The following is a 21989-nucleotide window of genomic DNA, read 5'->3' on the forward strand; positions in this document are numbered from 1 at the left end:
GGCTGCTCATCTTAGTCCAAGAAGCTAAATCGTTGGAGGATGTTCAGTTCCAGATCTGCTACTCACAAAATGTTTTTATATATGTACCCACGGAACACTACTGCTATTGAGAATATCTCCACACGAAGTTGAATAATAAAAATATTTAATTCTTAAAAAAAACTTCTCTATATTTATAATAAAAAAAGGTAAATAATAAATAAATCGCCATTGACGGGATGATAAAATAGTACTAAATAATAAATTAAAATAAACAAAAAATCGAATCGAATTATAATATGATATTATCCAAACAAAACGAAATTCTGAAAACCAGTAAAGAAGAGATTTATCGTTGCATCGCTATTTTCTTAGTATATAAATATAATCAGGTCTAGACATCAAGGGGCACATGACGAATGCTTCATTTCCTCTCTCGGCGATGGACTTCCCAATGCCCTCAGCAGCACCGCCTCATCCATTGTTATCGGTATCCTCTTTTATCCATCAGCATTGGATGCGACTAGGCGCAGAAATAGCGTCTCGAATCGAAGAAGGTAAACGGTTCGTCGGAAATGTAGCCTCCAACTGGCCTCCACTGAGACGTGATCGTTCCGCGTCGTCTCTCTTCGCTTCGGTGTCGCAGGAGTCTTGGCAACCCAAACACGCCTTCGATGTCGCTCTCAGTACTGAATACGTCGCCAAAACGCTCGCTGGGACTTCCGTCTATACTGTCAGTAACTCTAATAACGAGTTCGTGCTCATCTCCGATCCCAATAGCGTCAAGTCCCTTGGTCTGCTATGCTTTCGACAAGAAGATGCCGAAGCACTTCTCGCCCAAGTTAGTTTTTAACTTTTGTTTTTATTGCTATTTTCCCCATCTCAATTTGGTTGTGTTTAGAAGTTAAAATGTTTATTTGATGCACCTTCTGTTCTTGGTGGTGTCCAGGTCCAATTGCGACAACCCGTTTTAGGACGGGGAGCTAGAGTTGTTCCCATCACCCTCGATCAGGTGCCCTTTACCTTCCTTGAAGAGAGAATTTTCCTAGCATGCGGGGAAATTTCTTCTATCTCTGAGCATTTAGTTTAAATCCGAAAGCTCGTGAAATTACTAATATCATGCAAATTTGGCACAAATTGTAATTTAGTTGGAACCCATCTTCTTGTAGCATGGAAAACAGAGAGTTCTGATAGGGCGTATTGGTATTACAATGCACAAAAAATACATCCTCTATTCGTCGGTATTATTTATCCAAAACTTGTTAAGACATGCTTGAAAGACAAACTTAGGGGCCAGGGCTTCACTATGGATGCCTTTTTGAGGTTCTTACTGTCTAATGAAGAAAAGCATAAAACTGGCAATATTGAAACTTAGATGAAGTTTTTTCTAGTTTTTACAAGGACCCGAGGTGGATGATAAACCGGATTTTATCATATTATAGACTACTACCTGTACGCGGGTGCCATATCATGTTGGATATTTCAATTTTTTGGTGTAACTTGCATCCAATACTGTATCTCGTCCTGTCATTGCCATACCCAGGTAGCATAGATTATAGATTGGTAAAGAGGAGGAGAAACTTGGTTTTTATACGGAATGCAGTAAGGTATCCAGGAAATGCTTCCTAACCTGAGCTTAAATTTGGAGACCGAGTGGCAATCTACATGCATTCTTCTATGCTGTCATTCATCAGCAGATTCACTGTTTCTCAAAATTGGCCTTACAGTGGATGGAAAGGCCATAAGTCCCATCATTAATTGTCCATACAATTAATGATGAGTGCAAAACACCAATTAGTATTGGGGGAATACAAGTGAGTCCAATCTTCCAATGTGATTCTTGGAAAGATAGGATTCCATCTGGATTGGGTTCACATTTTTACTACCGTTTTCATAGATTAGGTGAACATCTCAGATTAAAGCTCTTTCTAGAAGTTCCTTGAAAATTTGATTGGATTAGAATTAATTTTTCACTCTTTATGTTCAAATCACTTGATATCGGCCATGTTAGACAGGTAACTAAATAACCTTTTTAGTGGTACCAAAATCAAGCCAAATGAGAAGGTTTTGACACCTTGAATTCTAGTTCTTTCCGTTCCACATCAGCCTTGCTGTTCAGGTTTAACTGTACTGGCCTTTTGGATGGGTGGACATGTATGGTCCCGTGGGATTTATCAAAAAAAAAAAGTATGGTCCCGTGGGAAATGGTCCTTACACTAGTTTAGTTGAATATCTGTATTGATTGGATGCCATCAATAGAAGAGTGCTACCAGTTATGTTCACATTTAGATAATCTTTTTGATCATTAATAGATTGGAAGGTTTTGTTCAAGCAACTGATTTATGAAAGGGTACCTTCAATTCACCTTTTAAGGTACAAAATGAGTCTTCAGAATTGGCCTCATCTATTTTCTCCTTCAATGGCAAGAGAATCCAGTCAATCCACTAAAGAATTAGCAGATCTTCTTATCTAACCGAATGAGGTATTCAGTGTGCTTGCTAGAGTTTTAGCTTCCTCTTCCATTAAGCTACCCTGTTGACCCCCGGAGAATCCCCTCCACTTCCAATATGGCAGGCTTCAAAGAGTAACACAGCTTTAATCCTTGCAGTACAGATAGTAATTATTGCTGTTATTTAACTTCCAATCCTTTTTGGCCTCATGTAGAGCAAGATAGTTTCTCCATTGCAGTTCATTTACCTTGAATACCCAATTGGCAGGATTCCAATCCTACATATGGAGGCATCAGCTACAAGTGGATAACATTTCTTTGAATTGAAGAGGCAGCTGCTGCTTGCCAATTTCTGAAAAAGTCATCAGGGATGTGAGTTTTAGTAGACTCTAGAGATGCCAATCAGAAAAGGAAAAAAAAAATCTCAAAGACTCTAGAGGTTTCTCTTAATTGTTGAAGATCCTTATTTCTTTCATCCCCATATGGTCATATGGACCTTAAGACTGCTGCTTTTGCACTTCTTGATATTTGGATCATGCAATGTAAGAACATCTAACTAAGCCCTGCGGAGCCTTCACAATGTTGGAACGGATGTATTGTGCAACCTTTATTAATTTTTTTTGGGGGTCTAAAATGGTTATCCTTTTATAACCATCCACATGTTTTCTTGGATTTATGTGCGCACTTTGAAATTGTTCTCTTAGTTACGTGCCTCTAATTGTTTTGTTCCTTTTCATCAATACGTAGGTCTATATGTTGAAGGTTGAAGGAATTGCATTCCGTTTTCTGCCTGATCCTGCTCAAATAAGAAATGCACTTGAGGTCAGACCTGCAGTCCTGTGCATGTAGTAGACTTTTTTTTTTTCCATTTTTTCCCTTTAATTTCTCATTTGTATTGTTAAAAAAAGTACCTGAGAATGTATTTTTGGAGTAAAAGATAAATAGCCCTTTGAATTATTGATCCATAGCCTTGGTGTCTAGGTTGAATAATTAGTTCAGATAGATTATGAGGTTGGCAAACTCCTTAACTATTGTTATATTGGGAGACTATCTATATGTGCATCTGGTTTTTGTTCTTGTTCATAGATCTTGTGTATATGTTTACTACCTTGCTGCTCTCTAGTAAATGGTGTACTGTACTCATTCTTTTTTGGCTTCTAGTTAAAAGTTTTCTACGTTTCTGGACAATGTTAAGATAATTAGATCACTGGTAAGTTTTCTGGGTGTAGGGACTAGGGAGTGGTGCCTGTCAAGGTTTAAAATATTGACATGCACGATGCAAAAACATTGCATATTGTGTGTTTCAAACAGTGGATACTTATTATTATTTTATAATTTCTTCAGCACGACAATTGACAGAAAGGCTACTGAGGATGACTTCTAACATCTGAAACATTCAAAGCCCACAAACTCTCAGTAATTTGAGTATCAGTGACCTTTGATACCAATATGATATGCACGATGCAATGCTATACATATTGATACTTTAAACCTTGGTGCCTGTATAACCAAGTCAACAGGTTTTTGAGTAAAGGTGGGTTAGGGCTTAACCCGAACTGAAATCATGACTGAGTGATGGGTTGAATTGTCTGACTGTTTGGATCAGTGGCACATTGAAAATTGGAGTAGACTGGATGCAAATCTAATCTTTGGTATTTTTTTGTACAGGGTGGCCCCTCTTAGTCTTGACTCTTGAACCTGATTTCTCACAGTTTTCAGCCTAAGATTTTACTATTGCACCAATCAACGGCTCCTATTTATATAACATAAGGAATATATCGTTAAAAATGTAACTTGAAACTAAAACATAGCACCCAAGCCCCAGATTCTATTTTTTCAGGCTTGCCAAATCTGACACCTTCGACCCTGTCAGATTCTAAAACTGCACCAGTCTCTATGCAGCATATAGAGCCCTGATCTCCTGAAAGCAAAAATCGTGCGTGTTTGCACGGTTTTTGCCTTCAGGAAATATCATCTTCAACATATATGTCTGCAAATTTAGATGGTTCCTGGCCCCTCAAAACATCTCATTAGAGAAGCACAGACTTTGGCTTCTAGGTTAATTATCCCATTCAGGTGGATTTCTATATGGGCAAATAATCTTTCTTATTCAGTTGCAAGGGAAGGGGCAGGAAGGACTAGCTTAGTGTGTGGGTGGGGGATGCCCAGCGGTGCTGTGTATTTTGTTCCGTGCATTTGAATCACTTTAGAACATGGGGGATCTTACCTCCTTTGATTGTTGTTGCTGGTAAAAAATATCGCTGATGGTCATTTGGTTCAACCAGATTAGACCTGATGTTTAACAGAACCGGAATGGCTTATCTAATTGAATGGATCTATCTCCAATCTGGCTTTTAGATATTGGTCATCGAATATGGTTTTCCCAGGCAGGTTGGAAATGCTTGTTTCGTCATATATTTTTCTTTTGGAGCTTTCTGGATCCTTCAGGAGAAAATCTGAAAAACTTCAGAAAACTTAATGAAGACATCAAGACAATAAATTATACATACTAATGTTTCAGGGAGCATGGAGCTGTTCTATTTTCTTATTTTTTTCCTAAGACAAGATGATTTTCATGCTTTAGATTTAAGATGCTTGTACCATAGTAGTTCAATCCTTGGAAAATCTCTTTGATGCTTTGTATGGATAAATTGGATAAAAAGCTAAAATAGTGATAATGTTTGGTATTAATACTGTACATATTTGAGATAGCATATATTATGGCCATGGAGACATAAAGCATTCAGTGTTGGAGAAGCCTGAATATTGATCAGCTCTAACTGGATATTTTCCCGACAGCTTTTATAAAGACATCTCAGCTATGCTTCTTCTAGTTAACAAATTAGATGTTGTGTATTGTTTATTTGTAAAAATCATTTGGCATGCATTCTTCTTGCTTATTCCAGGATGTTACTGGTAATTCATTGTTAGAGAAGGTGCAACTCTGAATTAAAAAAAGGGAAAATTCCCGATAGGTACCTTGTACTTTAGGCAGAGTGCCAATTTAGTACCCGAACTTTAAAATGCGACAATCTAGTACCCGAACTTTCATTTTGCAACAATCTAGTACCTACCGTTAATGGACTGTCAGTTATGTATATCACATGACCTCATGCGCGATTTAAAAATTTTGAAAATGTCAAAATTACCCTTAGAAAATACACTGTTCATCATGGAGACTATAACTTTAAAATACACTGTTCGACATTGTCGCCTTCGTCGTCGGCAATTAGAATAAAAGACTACAAGCACAGTCCCGTCCACTATGCCATTGCACTTGGAGACCATACCACCCTCTCCCGACTCCTCTCTTCCCTTCCATCACTGGCCGATCCCTTCCAAATTCACACCGAGTTGGACTCGCTTGCCCAAGAAAGAGTAGCCGACCAGATCTCTTCCATCCTCGACCGTCGTGACGTTCCTCATTGTGAAACCCCTCTCCACCTCGTCGTCCGTCTCAATGACTCTTTCGCCACTCGTACCCTTGCTGCTGCCAATGCCGATGTCTCCCTTCAGAATGCCTCTGGATGGAACCCCTTACAGGAAGCGGTGTGACGCCACGGCTCTGAGATCGCTCTCACTTTGCTCCGCCTCCACCACCGTTCCGCCTGGTCTAAATGGCATCGTAGACTCCCTCGCCTCGTTGCGGTTCTTCGAAGAATGCGAGACTTTTAGTCTCTGAAGCTTTTCCCTCCCTTCTCTTTATTATAAAGTAAAAAAGTTGTAGCTCACAGTGTAGGCTTCAATGTCCTTGATCTAGTTGTTGTGGGACTGAATGTCATTGCAAGAGAGGCCCAATAGCTTCACTCCTCGCTTGCTAAATTCCTCTTCGTAGGCTGCTATCTTACCCAACTCCGTCGTGCATACCGGAGTGAAGTCCCCTGGGTGAGAGAAGATAATGGCCCAGCCATCTCCTACGTAGTTGTGAAGCTTGGATTTTTCTTTTGTGGTTTTGACTTCCAGGTTTGGAACAGTGTTGCCGATCGTCAGTCCAGGCATTTTCAGCGCTGAGAGAGCATTCTTTCGATCTAGTACGAGTGGCGACAACCGATTTCTGACTAGTTTGCTTATTTGGTGGCCATTCTTTCCATGCCCATCAAACACCCCACAAATCCACAGGAAACCCTGTGCCATCCCGAGTGCTGCACATCGTGGGCGGAGATAAGAAAGTAAAGCTGAGCTTCTTATACCCAGCCAGCACTGGGCGTAACATTGAGGAGATAGTGATGGTGGTGGACTCCCTGCAGAAGGCAGCGAAGCATAAGGTGGCGACCCCGGCGAACTGGAAGTAGGGGGGTCCTGTCGTCAGTGAGGCATGCGGGTGCAACCTCGATCGTAGCCACTGTTGTCCGGTGCTCGCCGCCTGGCTTTTCACTGTGCATGCTAGGTCAGCACTGCAGGTACTGTCAGCTGTGCCCATGTTGTCAGACGGTCTGATGGTACCGGATGACTCCCAGAAGTGCGTCAACTCACTTCAGAGCTTGCTGCAATCATAACATAAACATTCCACAGCCCAACTCCACATGCGACGCCATTCTCTGTTTTTGTGGCATTTGGCTCCATCAGATTACCTCGTTGAGTTGCCCCGCTGCATTCAACTTTACCTCCCACAGGAACGCAACTCTGACGGCTGCTGTCAAGAATTTGGAACGGAATTGCGGTGTTCAACGAAAGAGATGATGAACAGTAAAAAATTAGATGAAATTTAAGGGGCATATGTGCCTTTTCCCATGACACTTAACGGTGAGTTAATGCCAGGTACTAGATTGTCGCAAAATGAAAGTTCGGGTACTAGATTGTCGCATTTTAAAGTTCGGGTACTAAATTGGCACTCAGCCTAAAGTACAGGGTACCTATCGGGAATTTTCCCTTAAAAAAAGGATGTCACTGTTTGATATTAACAGTGATGTTAAGCAGCACTAATCTCTATATTTTCCCTACCTCAGTTTGGACAAAGATATATCAGCTGTACTCAGAAGTAATTGACCACATGCCATGTATTGCTTACTTCATGCAAGTTATTTATTGTGCATTTTCTTTTATTCTTGTGGCTTACTGATCACTTTCCTGAATTTTAGCTGAAAGCTACAGATCCTGGGCGTGGGTTTGATGGAGTCCCTGTTTTCCAGGTATACTTTGTTAAGATGTGTAGGAGTTTATGTGGATTATATCTTAGTCTTGTATGGATTGATCACTCTATCATCAGAAAAGAAAATGCATGGTGCCCATGCCAGGGAACCTAACTTTATCAAATTAGCATGCATGTGATTCCCATGCAACTGGCAGTACCCACAGTTCATGGTTTCCCATCCAGGAGATCTCTAACAAATTTTTGTGTGAAAGGTTGATTCTCAGTAGTATATCAAGTTGAGGAATGCTAGTAACTAACAGCTTATGCAACTGTCCAAACACTTTGCCTCACAGACATGGTGGGACCTGTAAAAACGATGCACAACATGACAAATGATATTTCTTTGACAAGGCACTGAATGGGTCCCACCCTTTCCATGCAGGATAAAAGTTTCAATTTATTAGCATCTATCTATCAATTTTTGTCTGAAAAGAAAGAATAAACTATACAAAGAGTCAATTGGCCATCCCTATCATCCAATTCCATTGAGTTTGACCTGGGAGCCGTCTAGGCATGACTAATTGGGTGGTATTGTGTGCATAGCTTTATAAGTCAGAAATTGTATCTAAAATCTATTCAGATGAGGTCATAGTATCCATTATCTCAATGAGCGGAAAGATTGAGTGCTTGCTTAGTAAGCTTTCTTCATTGATCTCTGTATTTTCAAATCTGCTCCTTGTGCCTCTGCCATCTAATGGTGTCTCTGTATTTTTTTGTTGTCATTTATTCTATCCTGTTTCTTGTCCATGTTTTAGTGATGCAGTCTGATTAGTTATTTTTATCCACAGTCAAACCTTTTGGTTGTGAAGAAGAAGAACAAACGTTACTGCCCAATATATTTTCAAAAGGTTTGTTGACTTGGTTGATCTTGTATTGTTCTTAACTATTTTATTGTTAGGAACATGACATTTTACAAGATGCTGGGATCCTTTTTGCTCATTGGTCTCTCTTGGTCATACAGGAAGATATAGAAAGGGAACTCTCAAAGGTCTCAAGAACATCAAGAGGATCAGGCATTTCTCAACACATTATGGTAAAAAAGTTTTCACTTCAACTATGTTGTCAGATTTTTATGGCTCTGTTTCTGTTAGTAAAACCTTTGGAATGCTAAAGAAAAAGGAAAGAAAAGAACAGATATGAAAATGATGAACTCTATAGAGCTCTAGCCATATTTTTGAGAATAATTAAAAAATAAAAAACACGTTCTTTGCAAGATATCTAGGAGTTTCTACTACTTTTTTGATGTTCTAAAAAGTTACAAGAGAGAGGCCTTTCTTACAAGGCTTCTGGATCTTTAATGTAAATATTTGCTACCTTCAAGTTCATAGCTTGCGAGTATTTATTACTTCTACAGGTGGGGTCTCTAGCCATATTTCTGAGGATAATTAAAAAAGAAAAAACACGTTCTTTGCAAGATATCTAGGAGTTTCTACTACTTTTTAGATGTTCTAAAAAGTTACAAGAGATCCTTTTCACAAGGCTTCTGGATCTTTAATGTAAATATTTGCTAGCTTCAAGTTCATAGCTTGTGAGTTTAAGTGGACAAGTATTTATTACTTCTACAGGTGGGGAGTTTGGAAGATGTTCTGAAGAAGATGGAGGTTAGATGGTTCTGTTCTGTTTGGTTGATTGGTTACATGTTATTTGAAGCTGGTGATTTAAATTAGGTTTTTTCTCATGCAATGCAGATGAGTGATAAGAATTCGGGATGGGATGATTTGATCTTCATTCCCCCTGGTAAAAGCTACTCTCAACACATCCAGGAAGTGGCAGCAGCATGATATGTTGGACACACAAGCCAGACTTATATTGGCCATGTGAAATGATTTAGAGGCAAGCAAGTGCATTGGGTGTTTAGGGTTCCTTGTGAAAGCAGGTCAACCATTGATAGTTTGATACTACTAAATAAAATCATCATTCTCTCTCTCTCTCTTTCTCTTTCTCTTTCTCTTTCTCTTTCTCTCTCTCTCTCTCTCTCTCTCTCTCTCTCTTTCTCTCTCTCTCTTGCACACAAGCACACAGACATACATGGACAAACACCAACTAGACCTAGAGTCCTAATATATCTCCACTTCTTCTGCCATATTTAGGGATGACATAGAGGTGCATAGATCAACCATTAGATGGGGTGACCCTCTATATTGGTCATGTTGCAATGCCCACTCCATGTCAGCTCTATGCACAATCACATGTGTTCTAGTAAAACTAACTAGTCAAGTTTCAAAAGTTGTAGTTGAGATTGAAAAATAATACTAGAACTTTCTTTTGATATGGACTAGGGACCTAGTGGAATGGTACTTTGGAAAAACATGGAGCCTTCTGGCTTCTGACTAAGCCAGTAGATGTAAGATACCCAGATGTGTAGATTCCTTTCCGCATTTTACCTAAAGCATGCAAGTTAACTAAATGTATTTCTTGCATCCAGATTGCTAACTAGAGGAGCTAAAAAATTCCGCAGAAGATTGGAATTGCCAGATAAAATATTCACCAAAAGAGGTCAGTGAAGTGTCAAAACCGAACTCTGTTTTAGGGAGACTGGTTTGTACCATTCAATGTACATTTGGTCTATGAAAATTGTAGCTATTAATGCTGAGCAATTCTGTTTAAGCAATCACACACTATATATCAAAACATCCTCTTTTTTTATTTTTTTTCCGGTAAAAAATGAATCAGTTAGTTTTGCTTCAATCTTCATTGCTGTGTTGGTATAATAAATCAAAGCTTACTTCCATTTTGATAGGTGAGAACTTTTAGCCCTATCACGTTGCATACTATTTGATTTTGCTGTCTTTTTGGTTGTGAAGCGGTGAAGCCCCCCGGAATAATGAAGTTAGCAGCGCGGGAGGAAAACGAGTAACATGATCAGTTGAGAAATGGGATATAGTTAAATGCGTAGATCTTAGACAGGATTAGCTGATTTTCATCTCACTCGACTCTTCAACACGTAGAATTTTCCAACCATTTAGTCAAGGACCATGCATCAAATCATCTGAATAGCAATGTGTGACGTGCCAAATAACCCACGCATTTACATTCAAACTCTTGTTTAATTTTGTTCTTGAGCATTATAATATAGGGATCCAAAGGTTTTCCCTCTCTTGCCCTTCCCTTTTCTTTGGGTTCTTATGGTTTTGCTTGATTTAGGGCCTTTCAATATTAAGTTGAAATGGTGGAATATATTCACACGGAACACGGGTTTTATAATATGGGTTCCATGTTAGTTTGAATCCACAATTTGATACTTCGACGAAGTGGCATTTTAACTTAAAATTTTCAATAAAAGGCTCCTTTCTGTAACATGTCTAGCTGCTCGTCTAGAATTCGCAGAGAAGAGTAGAGGAATAGAGTGTCGTCTTCTCCTCCGTCGTCTACAACTCTACATCTATTATTTTTCAATTAACAGGACAGTCTACCCCTAGAAATCTTAACTCCACCCTAGGGATTATAGGGGTCCAACTTATATGTAGTAGATTCAAAATCAATTTGGTAGGGTGTGATATTAAACCTAAGATCCTCTAGCAAAAATAAATAAAAAGTGAAGAAATGTTTTTTTTTTTCTCTTTTCATTTTCTTGTCGATTTATTTATTATTAATATTTTAATTGTAGAGTTTCGTAACGCATAACAGGGACATGCAGTGCCGGAGAGGGGGAAAGAAATGGACGCTGCAACCAACTTGGTTGTTGGAGGGCTTACAGATCTGGACATATTCACATAATTGGATTCATCATGTAAAAGGTTTTCAATTTTCAAATCAAGAAATGAATACGAGATTACCACTCTACCCTTGTTTCTGTCGAGAATTACAACAGCCCAATGCCTCTTTACTTGTGTGTTACATCACTTTCTCCTTCATTAGTAAAGGTTTAGTTCTACTGAAAATATTTTCTGTTTTCCAAACAGATGGCTTTGGTTTTCATTGACATCTTTATTCAAACCAGAAACCAGCATCCCTGATATCGATGTATTAGGAGTCTGGTCCAATGAGGGGTTGAACAAGATTTAATCTAACCGGGTTCATGAGGAGTACTTCTAGTGACATCTGTCTGTAGTGGTTAGGCCAATCTGTTTTCTTAGCCAGGCCACTATCTGGCAGCAGGGCTGTCAATGGGTTGGTTATATCCAACCGAACCAGACTGATCAAACCAATTTTATCAATTTTGGATTTTTGGTTTTGTCTCGATAATAATTGGGTTGGGATTGGTTTTTGTTGTACTGATTATTGAGTTAATAATATATAAACGTTTCCTAGTTTGTTTTTGTATTTTTGCATTTTATGTCCATAAGGGTAATTTTGATAGATAATATATACGATAAATTTGATTAAAAATACTTGGTTTATTAACATATAAACAATTTACTATTTCACTGTTACTTTTATTAAAATTACATTATCAAAATGAAGTTTTAAATTGTAATTAACATAAATAATTATAGATGCCAATATAAACGGGTCTAATTGGGTTAGACCCAATTATATTGATTAATAATTGGAAGAGTATTGGGTTTATGATTTTGTTCCGATTAATAATTGGTTCAAGACCGGTAAACCTTGTCTAGATTAATAATTGGTTCAAGACTGGTACACCTTGTCTGGAACCAAATGCGACCCATTGACAGAACTATCCAACAGGGTTTAATTTGGTTTATAAATTTATTGGTCTTATTGGCCAACAGTGATATAGAAAAATGAAAAGAAAGGAAAAAAAAAGGCCCTGTTAAGCATCAATTCCGGAGATAATCATTCTCCGAATCCTTTCAAAAAAATAATGGATTCTGAAAAGTTTTCTCTAGAGAATCGCCAGAAGTATTTGGCACAATCATCCGATTCTTGTTTTCCAGAAACAAAATCACGTTTGGCAGAAACCAATTGCTTGGAATCAATTCTCTAATATGACTAATAGACAAAACCACGTCAATGGGTGCCTACTGCCTAGATGTAGTTTTCCACAAGTGACCAACAAGTGTTCTAATTGGTTATTGCATAGATGGGGCAGGTGTTGTGTTGCGCGTTGATTATGTCCTTAGTGTATCCATTATAACAATGCGTGACGGGATCTTCTCCTCACAAATGGACGCCTTGCAGGTACATCCGCCATGCATTGGGAACATTTCCCATGATGTGTGTGTGAGGCGCCTTGCCTATAAGGCGCCAGGTGTGAGGAGCAGATCCAGTCTCCCACGATCCTATTATAAATAATAAAAAAAGGAATATAATACCATCAACTCTTACAGTCATTCCTCCATGCCAGAGCTCTGCCAATTGGCTACCTGATTTGCATCACAGAAGAGATCAAGATTATTTAACTCAATTGATCGAGTCAACTGATTTGCAAGTAATCAGTAAATGATTCAGTTTGGTAGTAGCGTTGAGGGGTGGCTTTGGAGAACCAGAGCAGTGGTATTCTTGAACGATGGGATTTACTTGAGAAACTCTAGGTTGTAAAGAGCTTTTGAGATGGAGAAGCAGAGGGTCGTTCAAGAACCGTTGGAGCTTCAAGTTGGAGAAGAATATACGATCATGAGATCATGAGAGTGCTCATGTGGAACATGGACACATGTGTTCGTTAGTTTTAACTTACCGTTGAGAATTACGATTTTGGGAAGTGTTTTTTTTTCCACTTCCTAGAATCCTTGCCTCCGGAACCGATTTCTCATCCGGTTTCGAATGAGAAACACTTCATATTCGTGTCCAAACATGATTCTTTGGAGTGAATCCAAAGAATTACTACCAGGAATAAATTTTAACGGGTGAAATTTTCCCTTTTGTAATTATTGGAGGCAAAAAGGGTTTATAAGACATTTAAAACCCCATAAAAAATTAATAATGTTGAAAACATGTCAAAACGCATCTTTACAACCATTTTGTCTTCAGGGGAAGGAAATGAAGAAACCAGTAAATTAACAACTACGTCGAGAATAATAATTAATAAATAACAAAATTTCAATTTTAGAACAACTAGGAGAGAGATATTGGGCATTGCCACCCTTAGCCAAGGCGGTTGACGAACTTGTGCTTGAGGTCTTCGAGATGAAGAAGAAGGCTGCTACTTCAAAAGCTCTAATCATAAGAATCAACCTGGTTTTCCTTGCTTTCTTCTTCATCATTTATGCCATTCTTCTTCTTCTCAGACCATCTTCTTCTTCTTCTTCTTCTTCATACTATAATTATGTCGACAACCCAGCATCACTAGTTCGGTGCTCATTGCGCGAGTGTCATCAGAAGAAGGTAAGGTGAGTAGGCAAATTAAGCAGTAATTAATACATACAGATGGTTACTTAAATCGAAAAAGCGATGATCGATAACCATTTGTTTCTTTGAATTCGAATTCCTGTAGGTTGAAGAGAAGGCCGAGTTGGAGGAGACGCTGCCGCAACAGAAGAGGAGAATGGTGAGAAGAGAGAGGCCTAGTTTTTTCAGTGAGATGGGGAGGGGGATGAAGATTGGAATGGTGAACATGGAGGACGAGGATACAAGCGAGTGGGAATCCATTGGGAAGACTATAAGGATAAACTTCGAGCGGGTCTCACGATACATGGAGTGGAAGGATTTATTCCCTGAGTGGATTGATGAGGAGGAAGAGAACGAGGGTCCATTATGCCCAGAGATACCCATGCCGGATTTTATGGCGTATGGCGAGATGGACATGGTGGTTGCCAAGCTGCCGTGCCGGTGGGCGAGGGATGTGTTCCGTCTTCAAGTTCATCTGGTAGCAGCTAACTTAGCAGTGAAGAAAGGAAAGGGAGATGGCGGAATTCGAACAAAAGTGGTGTTGTTGAGCTCATGCAGGCCGATGTCGGAGCTGTTTCGATGCGATGATCTGGTGAAACATGAGCGAGATTGGTGGTGGTACGAGCCGGAGATAGCGAGGCTTCAGCACCAGCTCTCCATGCCGATTGGTTCCTGCAAATTGGCTTTGCCCCTCTGGGCTGAAGGTCTGCTTCTTCTTGTAATGTATTAATTAATTACAACATTATTCCCATTTCCCCTCCTCCCCTGTCGCGGTCTTAAACCTTTGTTAACTTTGACCTGCCCTCAAACCTTTTGGGGATAATGGGACTTGTACACCCTTAGAAATCTAACAGCAATTTAAACATATTATAATGCCATTTTTTTTCTTTATATAAAATCATCAAATATTTGATTACTGAAATACCCTTAAACTTCAAAAAAAAAAAAAAAAAAAAAACTTTATACTTCTCTTTACTCAAAAATGGCTTTATTTATGTTCTAAAAAATGAAATATTAAAACATATTTACTCATTTAACAGTTTGAGGGTAAAATTGAAATTAGAAAAATTCTATTAATTAAATTTAATTTGATAAGAAGAATTAGTATTAACATAATAGACATTTAAAGTCTTAGTATAAGCAAGATTTTAAAAACTTAGCCACTGGCATCCAGGTCAGCGGTTCAATCGTCCAATTCAAACACACGATCTTCTTCAACTTAAAAAATAAAAAATGACCAAAAAACATTGAATGAGTTGAACGAATCTATAGTCCAGTTCGCAATCAATGGAGATAAACCTTCCATTCCCAAAACAAATAAATATTTTGATCATTGGACCTTAAACCTCCCCTCCTCCCCTCCTCCCCTGTCGTGGTCTTAAACCTTTCTCAACTTTGACCTGCCCTCAAACCTTTTGGGGATAATGGGACTTGTACACCCTTAGAAATCTAACAGCAATTTAAACATATTATAATGCCATTTTTTTTCTTTATATAAAATCATCAAATATTTGATTACTGAAATACCCTTAAACTTCAAAAAAAAAAAAAAAAAAAACTTTATACTTCTCTTTACTCAAAAATGGCTTTATTTATGTTCTAAAAAATGAAATATTAAAACATATTTACTCATTTAACAGTTTGAGGGTAAAATTGAAATTAGAAAAATTCTATTAATTAAATTTAATTTGATAAGAAGAATTAGTATTAACATAATAGACATTTAAAGTCTTAGTATAAGCAAGATTTTAAAAACTTAGCCACTGGCATCCAGGTCAGCGGTTCAATCGTCCAATTCAAACACACGATCTTCTTCAACTTAAAAAATAAAAAATGACCAAAAAACATTGAATGAGTTGAACGAATCTATAGTCCAGTTCGCAATCAATGGAGATAAACCTTCCATTCCCAAAACAAATAAATATTTTGATCATTGGACCTTAAACCTCCCCTCCTCCCCTCCTCCCCTGTCGTGGTCTTAAACCTTTCTCAACTTTGACCTGCCCTCAAACCTTTTGGGGATAATGGGACTTGTACACCCTTAGAAATCTAACAGCAATTTAAACATATTATAATGCCATTTTTTTTCTTTATATAAAATCATCAAATATTTGATTACTGAAATACCCTTAAACTTCAAAAAAAAAAAAAAAAAAAAACTTTATACTTCTCTTTACTCAAAAATGGCTTTATTTATGTTCTAAAAAATGAAATATTAAAACATATTTACTCATTTAACAGTTTGAGGGTAAAATTGAAATTAGAAAAATTCTATTAATTAAATTTAATTTGATAAGAAGAATTAGTATTAACATAATAGACATTTAAAGTCTTAGTATAAGCAAGATTTTAAAAACTTAGCCACTGGCATCCAGGTCAGCGGTTCAATCGTCCAATTCAAACACACGATCTTCTTCAACTTAAAAAATAAAAAATGACCAAAAAACATTGAATGAGTTGAACGAATCTATAGTCCAGTTCGCAATCAATGGAGATAAACCTTCCATTCCCAAAACAAATAAATATTTTGATCATTGGACCTTAAACCTCCCCTCCTCCCCTCCTCCCCTGTCGTGGTCTTAAACCTTTCTCAACTTTGACCTGCCCTCAAACCTTTTGGGGATAATGGGACTTGTACACCCTTAGAAATCTAACAGCAATTTAAACATATTATAATGCCATTTTTTTTCTTTATATAAAATCATCAAATATTTGATTACTGAAATACCCTTAAACTTCAAAAAAAAAAAAAAAAAAAAACTTTATACTTCTCTTTACTCAAAAATGGCTTTATTTATGTTCTAAAAAATGAAATATTAAAACATATTTACTCATTTAACAGTTTGAGGGTAAAATTGAAATTAGAAAAATTCTATTAATTAAATTTAATTTGATAAGAAGAATTAGTATTAACATAATAGACATTTAAAGTCTTAGTATAAGCAAGATTTTAAAAACTTAGCCACTGGCATCCAGGTCAGCGGTTCAATCGTCCAATTCAAACACACGATCTTCTTCAACTTAAAAAATAAAAAATGACCAAAAAACATTGAATGAGTTGAACGAATCTATAGTCCAGTTCGCAATCAATGGAGATAAACCTTCCATTCCCAAAACAAATAAATATTTTGATCATTGGACCTTAAACCTCCCCTCCTCCCCTCCTCCCCTGTCGTGGTCTTAAACCTTTCTCAACTTTGACCTGCCCTCAAACCTTTTGGGGATAATGGGACTTGTACACCCTTAGAAATCTAACAGCAATTTAAACATATTATAATGCCATTTTTTTTCTTTATATAAAATCATCAAATATTTGATTACTGAAATACCCTTAAACTTCAAAAAAAAAAAAAAAAAAACTTTATACTTCTCTTTACTCAAAAATGGCTTTATTTATGTTCTAAAAAATGAAATATTAAAACATATTTACTCATTTAACAGTTTGAGGGTAAAATTGAAATTAGAAAAATTCTATTAATTAAATTTAATTTGATAAGAAGAATTAGTATTAACATAATAGACATTTAAAGTCTTAGTATAAGCAAGATTTTAAAAACTTAGCCACTGGCATCCAGGTCAGCGGTTCAATCGTCCAATTCAAACACACGATCTTCTTCAACTTAAAAAATAAAAAATGACCAAAAAACATTGAATGAGTTGAACGAATCTATAGTCCAGTTCGCAATCAATGGAGATAAACCTTCCATTCCCAAAACAAATAAATATTTTGATCATTGGACCTTAAACCTCCCCTCCTCCCCTCCTCCCCTGTCGTGGTCTTAAACCTTTCTCAACTTTGACCTGCCCTTAAACCTTTTGGGGATAATAAGATTTATACACCCCTTTTCCTATTTCACTGTGCACCCTTAGAAATCTAACCACAATTTTGTCATGGATTTAAACATACTATAATGTCAATGTTTTCTTTATATAAAATCAACAAATATTTGAAAATGGGTTTATTTATGTTGTAAAAAATAAAATATTAAAACATATTTACTCATTTAACAGTTTGAAGGAAAATTTGAAATTAGAAAAAATTATTTATTAAATTAAATTAAATTTGATAAGAAGAATTAGTATGAACATAATAAGCATTTAATATCTTAATAGTAACAAGCAAGGTTTTAAAAATTGGCCCAGAACCGAAACCATTTTGGCCACTATTTTTCAGATCAGCAGTTCAATCGTCCAGTTCGAATGCAATGTCCATTTCAACTTAAAAAATAAAAAATGACAAAAAATCGTTGAATGAATCTAATAGATTGACAGTTCGACTGTTCGGGTCAGTAAATCACTGACGAAATCAACGGTTTTTTGCCAAAGAATAAGTTATAGGTGAAACAGAACCGCTTGACTAAAATTATTCAACCGATCTAACCAATCTGATCCGGTCCAATTTTCAAAACCATGGTAATAAGGGGTATGTAAGTCCTTTGTTCAAAAGTCAGGAAAGGTTTCCAGAAAACGAGGAGTGTAGGAGGTTAAGGGATTTACCCTTCTTTTTGGTCTTTGAGAAAATAAATAAAGAAACAGCTTGAACAACTAATGTGATAAAAGCTTATAGAAAACAATAAAAGGGTTGAAATTGAAAACAGAAAAAAATTATAATCGCGCCAGATAGGGGTCGAACCTATGACTTTCTGCTTAGGAAACAGACGCTCTATCCACTGAGCTACAGGCGCTTACTTTGATATTCCATCTTTTAATATTTATTCAAAAACAAGATCTGCATGCAGGAATGATTGAAGTTTACAACCTCTCAAAGATCACAATGCACACAGACACACTGAAAAGAGAGGCCTACGTGACGGTTCTCCATTCGTCTGAAGCCTATGTTTGTGGCGCTATAACCCTTGCACAGAGTCTCATCCGAACAGGCACCAAGCGCGACCTTGTCATTTTGCTGGACAAATCCATCTCCCAACCAAAGCGAGACGCCCTTGAGGCCGCCGGCTGGAAAATTCGGTCGATAAACCGAATTCGGAACCCAAGAGCTGAGAAGAACTCCTACAACGAGTACAACTACAGCAAGTTCCGACTGTGGCGGCTCACAGATTACGACAAGATCATCTTCATCGACTCAGACATTGTGGTGCTACGTAACCTGGACGTCCTCTTCCACTTCCCGCAGATGTCCGCGACGGGCAACGATGAGTCCATCTTCAACTCCGGGATCATGGCAATTGAGCCGTCGAGTTGCACCTACCGAATGCTGATGGATCGACGGAAGGAGATCGTTTCATACAACGGAGGTGACCAGGGTTTCCTTAACGAGGTGTTTGTGTGGTGGCATCGGTTGCCCAGAAGAGTGAACTTCTTAAAGAACTTCTGGGATAATACAACGGCCGAGGCTAGCATGAAGAACCAACTGTTTGGCGCTGACCCGCCCAAGCTCTATGCCATACATTTCCTTGGGCGGAAGCCCTGGCATTGTTACAGGGACTACGACTGCAATTGGAATATCGGTGACCAACACGTCTATGCCAGTGATGTCGCACACGCCAGATGGTGGAAGGTTCATGACGCCATGGACGAGAGCTTGCAGCGCTTTTGCCGCCTCACGCCACATCGAAAGATTGAGTTAGATTGGGATAGAAAGATGGCCGAGAAGATGGGCTTACCGGACGGCCATTGGAGGATCAACATTTCAGATCCCAGACGGCATCGCATGCTAGCTGCAATAACCAGTTAGTTTCCATTCATTTTAATAAGTGAATGCACAGAAGAAGACACAATCACACAACCTCTTTTAATTTATGAGTTTCCTTTTAGCCCTTTAAATTATTTGAAGAGAAGAGTAGAGAGAGTAGTAATAAATTCATGAGAAAGCTTAGAGCAGGTTGTAAACAATTGTAATACGTGAAACTATTTTTCGCAGGGACTGATCCACCTTCATAATTTTCATCCATAACTCCACATGGTATATAATGTATCAGAAACTCTTCAACTTAAGCTGATCCTGGTCAGACTCAGCCTAAGCACTGTTCAGACTGGGATGGAATTAAAGTTTAAATTTTAAACAATCTCAAGGCTCAAGCTAGGGGGATTAAATGTCAACCAGCAGGTTAGTGAGTCGGACTCAAGAAATGACAACACTGACGGAGGAGCATGCGGAGCTGCAGGATGGATGACAATTGGGTCTACCAGAAAAAAATACCTCTGGAGGGTGGAATTGTGCAAAGTATGGGGGACTTAATAGAGATTGATCATATATACATATAATATTAAAAAATGTATGGAAGGTAAACGGTTGGTTAAGCATTAATCCAAATTAGGTGCACCAAACTTTATTATGTGACACCTTCTTCTTGGTAGTTGTTTTTTGGGTCCATGACCCACATACCCTCCTGAAACACAACACATTTATATATGCTTTTCACAAATCGAAACATAATCACATGCATCATCAATGTTGGTGAAATTTGTTAATAAAATTCAAGATCTCATTAAGACTTTTAAGTCGGCAAATCAACAGACAACATAATTTCATTACGCGTTAATCATTCATTAATTGTTCCCCTTCAAATCTTAGATTCAAATGTCCATGTAAACAGCTTCCACCCCTACCAAACAAAATAATAATCCAAGGAGCGATTTCTGTCAAAATGTGTATGGGTCCCTATGTTTGCTTTAGTCGGGTAGGTTTTAAAAGTAGCAGATTAATTAATATCTGTTTTCATTTGGCTTCCTCGCCCTCCTTGTGCTTGCTGCCTTGCTGTAAGGAATGATTTTCTTCTAAGAAAAATTCAAGGTTCCAGGTTCTTTATGTCACAAAAACACAAATTAAAATCAAGCATCATGCCTTGATGAAGAATCCCTCTCTCTCTCTCTCTTCCCGATGGGTGGGGGATGGAGATTGCCTTGACGGGGATGGGGATTGATAGTGATACCCAATTGGGGACGGGGATGGGATGGAAAGGGAATTCCCCGCCTTACCCCGACTCTGATTATATATTAAATATATATTATATATTAAACATATACATACATAATATTATTTATGATATTTTTATATTGAAATATATTTAAGATGTTTTATATTTTCATTTTTTTCTTATTTTAAGTGAATCTATTTTTTTAATAATTTAAAATTTTGGAGATTTGGGTCCTTGACATGGAGCCCATCTTTGTCAGGGATTGGGGATGAAGGGTTAATTTTATCCCCGAGAGGGGTCAGGGATTTGTTTCAAAATCTGAGTCAGGATGGAAAATATGGCCCCCGCCCCAAATTAACCCCGTTGCCGTTCCTTCTCTCTCTCTCCCCTAAGGTAAATTAGCTGGAAAAGGAATAGGTTGTCCAAGCTCAAGCTGCGAAATAGGTCCCTGGGACTGTTAAATTCTTGATTGCTAGACGTCCAATTAATCAGCCCAACTGAAAAATGGTTTTATTTGTGATGGACACAGATTTAATGGCTAGAGTTGAGGCAGTATGTTTTCTGTTCCACCAACCCAGCCTCATGTGCACTTTGGATCGATCTAAAGGGGTTGTCCTGAGCCTACGGTCTACGTAGACCGTAGAGGTCTCAAGTGGAGTTTGATTTGCAGAAGAGCTTCGATATCCACGGCCCATTAACACTAGAGACACTTCAGATCCATTAAGGTATTGGGCCTTAGGCTATGGGCTGAAAAACGGAAGCAAATTCAAACAAAAAGCAATTACGCATAGTATCAAGTGAGTCCAGATTTTCTACTCACTTTTCCTACCCACCCTCTACCTGCAGTGAATTGGAGTCACACATCTCTCAATTCATAATAGAAATGTATAACTCTAATTCACAGCGGGTAGAGAGTGAGTGGAAATCCAGAGTGCAAGTAAACAGACACTTCTGTTGGATCTATACAATCAATGATTTGGGCGATCTTCTAACAAATAAAGCAAGCATAGGGCGAAAATAAGAAAAACAAAAGAAATGGTGGATATCAAATCGCTGTTGGAATATCTCAACTAAGATATTCAAAAGGGGACGTCAAAATCTATAATTTCTACAATAACGATTGGGATATGGAGCCATCACATTATATTGTTAAATAATGTTATATGGAAACTAGTGGCAGTTAAGAACATCAAAATCCTGTCATTAGAACTAATAATAATGGGTTGCTTTTTAAAATAATTTCAGAATATTATTATTATTTTAATACAATAACATTGTTGAAAAATGTACAAATTGTGACAATAACCCCATAATCCACGGA

General features: G+C 37.8%; 2 protein-coding genes, 1 long non-coding RNA gene and 1 other non-coding gene across 14 annotated transcripts; 3 read left to right on the forward strand and 1 right to left on the reverse strand.

The window, feature by feature from the left end:
- Nucleotides 1-325: 325 nt before the first annotated feature.
- On the forward strand, nt 326-10656 carry TIC22-IV (Tic22-like family protein). Of its 11 annotated transcripts, none has more exons than XM_088889038.1 (11): nt 331-820; nt 929-991; nt 3176-3250; nt 7507-7557; nt 8348-8407; nt 8521-8592; nt 9125-9160; nt 9248-9435; nt 9839-9903; nt 9985-10055; nt 10300-10656. In XM_088889038.1, exons 1-8 carry the CDS (start codon nt 392-394, stop codon nt 9338-9340), a joined length of 879 nt encoding a protein of 292 aa, XP_088745164.1. In that variant the 5' UTR covers nt 331-391; the 3' UTR covers nt 9341-9435; nt 9839-9903; nt 9985-10055; nt 10300-10656. The 11 variants fall into 11 exon arrangements, with proteins under 11 accessions (XP_088745166.1, XP_088745163.1, XP_088745164.1 ...); XM_088889039.1 differs by having other exon boundaries at nt 10364-10656; XM_088889037.1 differs by lacking the exon at nt 10300-10656 and having other exon boundaries at nt 330-820; nt 9248-9392; nt 9985-10247.
- Nucleotides 1000-3083, forward strand: LOC148791229 (uncharacterized). The gene is made up of 2 exons (XR_016076749.1): nt 1000-2461; nt 2697-3083. It is a non-coding gene; the product is annotated as an uncharacterized LOC148791229 (long non-coding RNA).
- Nucleotides 10657-12979: 2323 nt separating the features above from the next.
- On the forward strand, nt 12980-20019 carry LOC104609624 (UDP-glucuronate:xylan alpha-glucuronosyltransferase 2-like). The gene is made up of 3 exons (XM_088888594.1): nt 12980-13787; nt 13897-14494; nt 18530-20019. The coding sequence occupies exons 1-3, from the start codon at nt 13590-13592 to the stop codon at nt 19483-19485; spliced, it is 1752 nt and encodes a 583-aa protein (XP_088744720.1). The 5' UTR covers nt 12980-13589; the 3' UTR covers nt 19486-20019.
- TRNAR-CCU (transfer RNA arginine (anticodon CCU)) lies at nt 18403-18475 on the reverse strand. Its single transcript has one exon. It is a non-coding gene; the product is annotated as a tRNA-Arg (tRNA).
- Nucleotides 20020-21989: the final 1970 nt, after the last annotated feature.

This window comes from Nelumbo nucifera, chromosome 5, assembly GCF_055504915.1.
Source record: "Nelumbo nucifera cultivar China Antique chromosome 5, China Antique-T2T, whole genome shotgun sequence".
Lineage (NCBI taxonomy): Eukaryota > Viridiplantae > Streptophyta > Magnoliopsida > Proteales > Nelumbonaceae > Nelumbo > Nelumbo nucifera.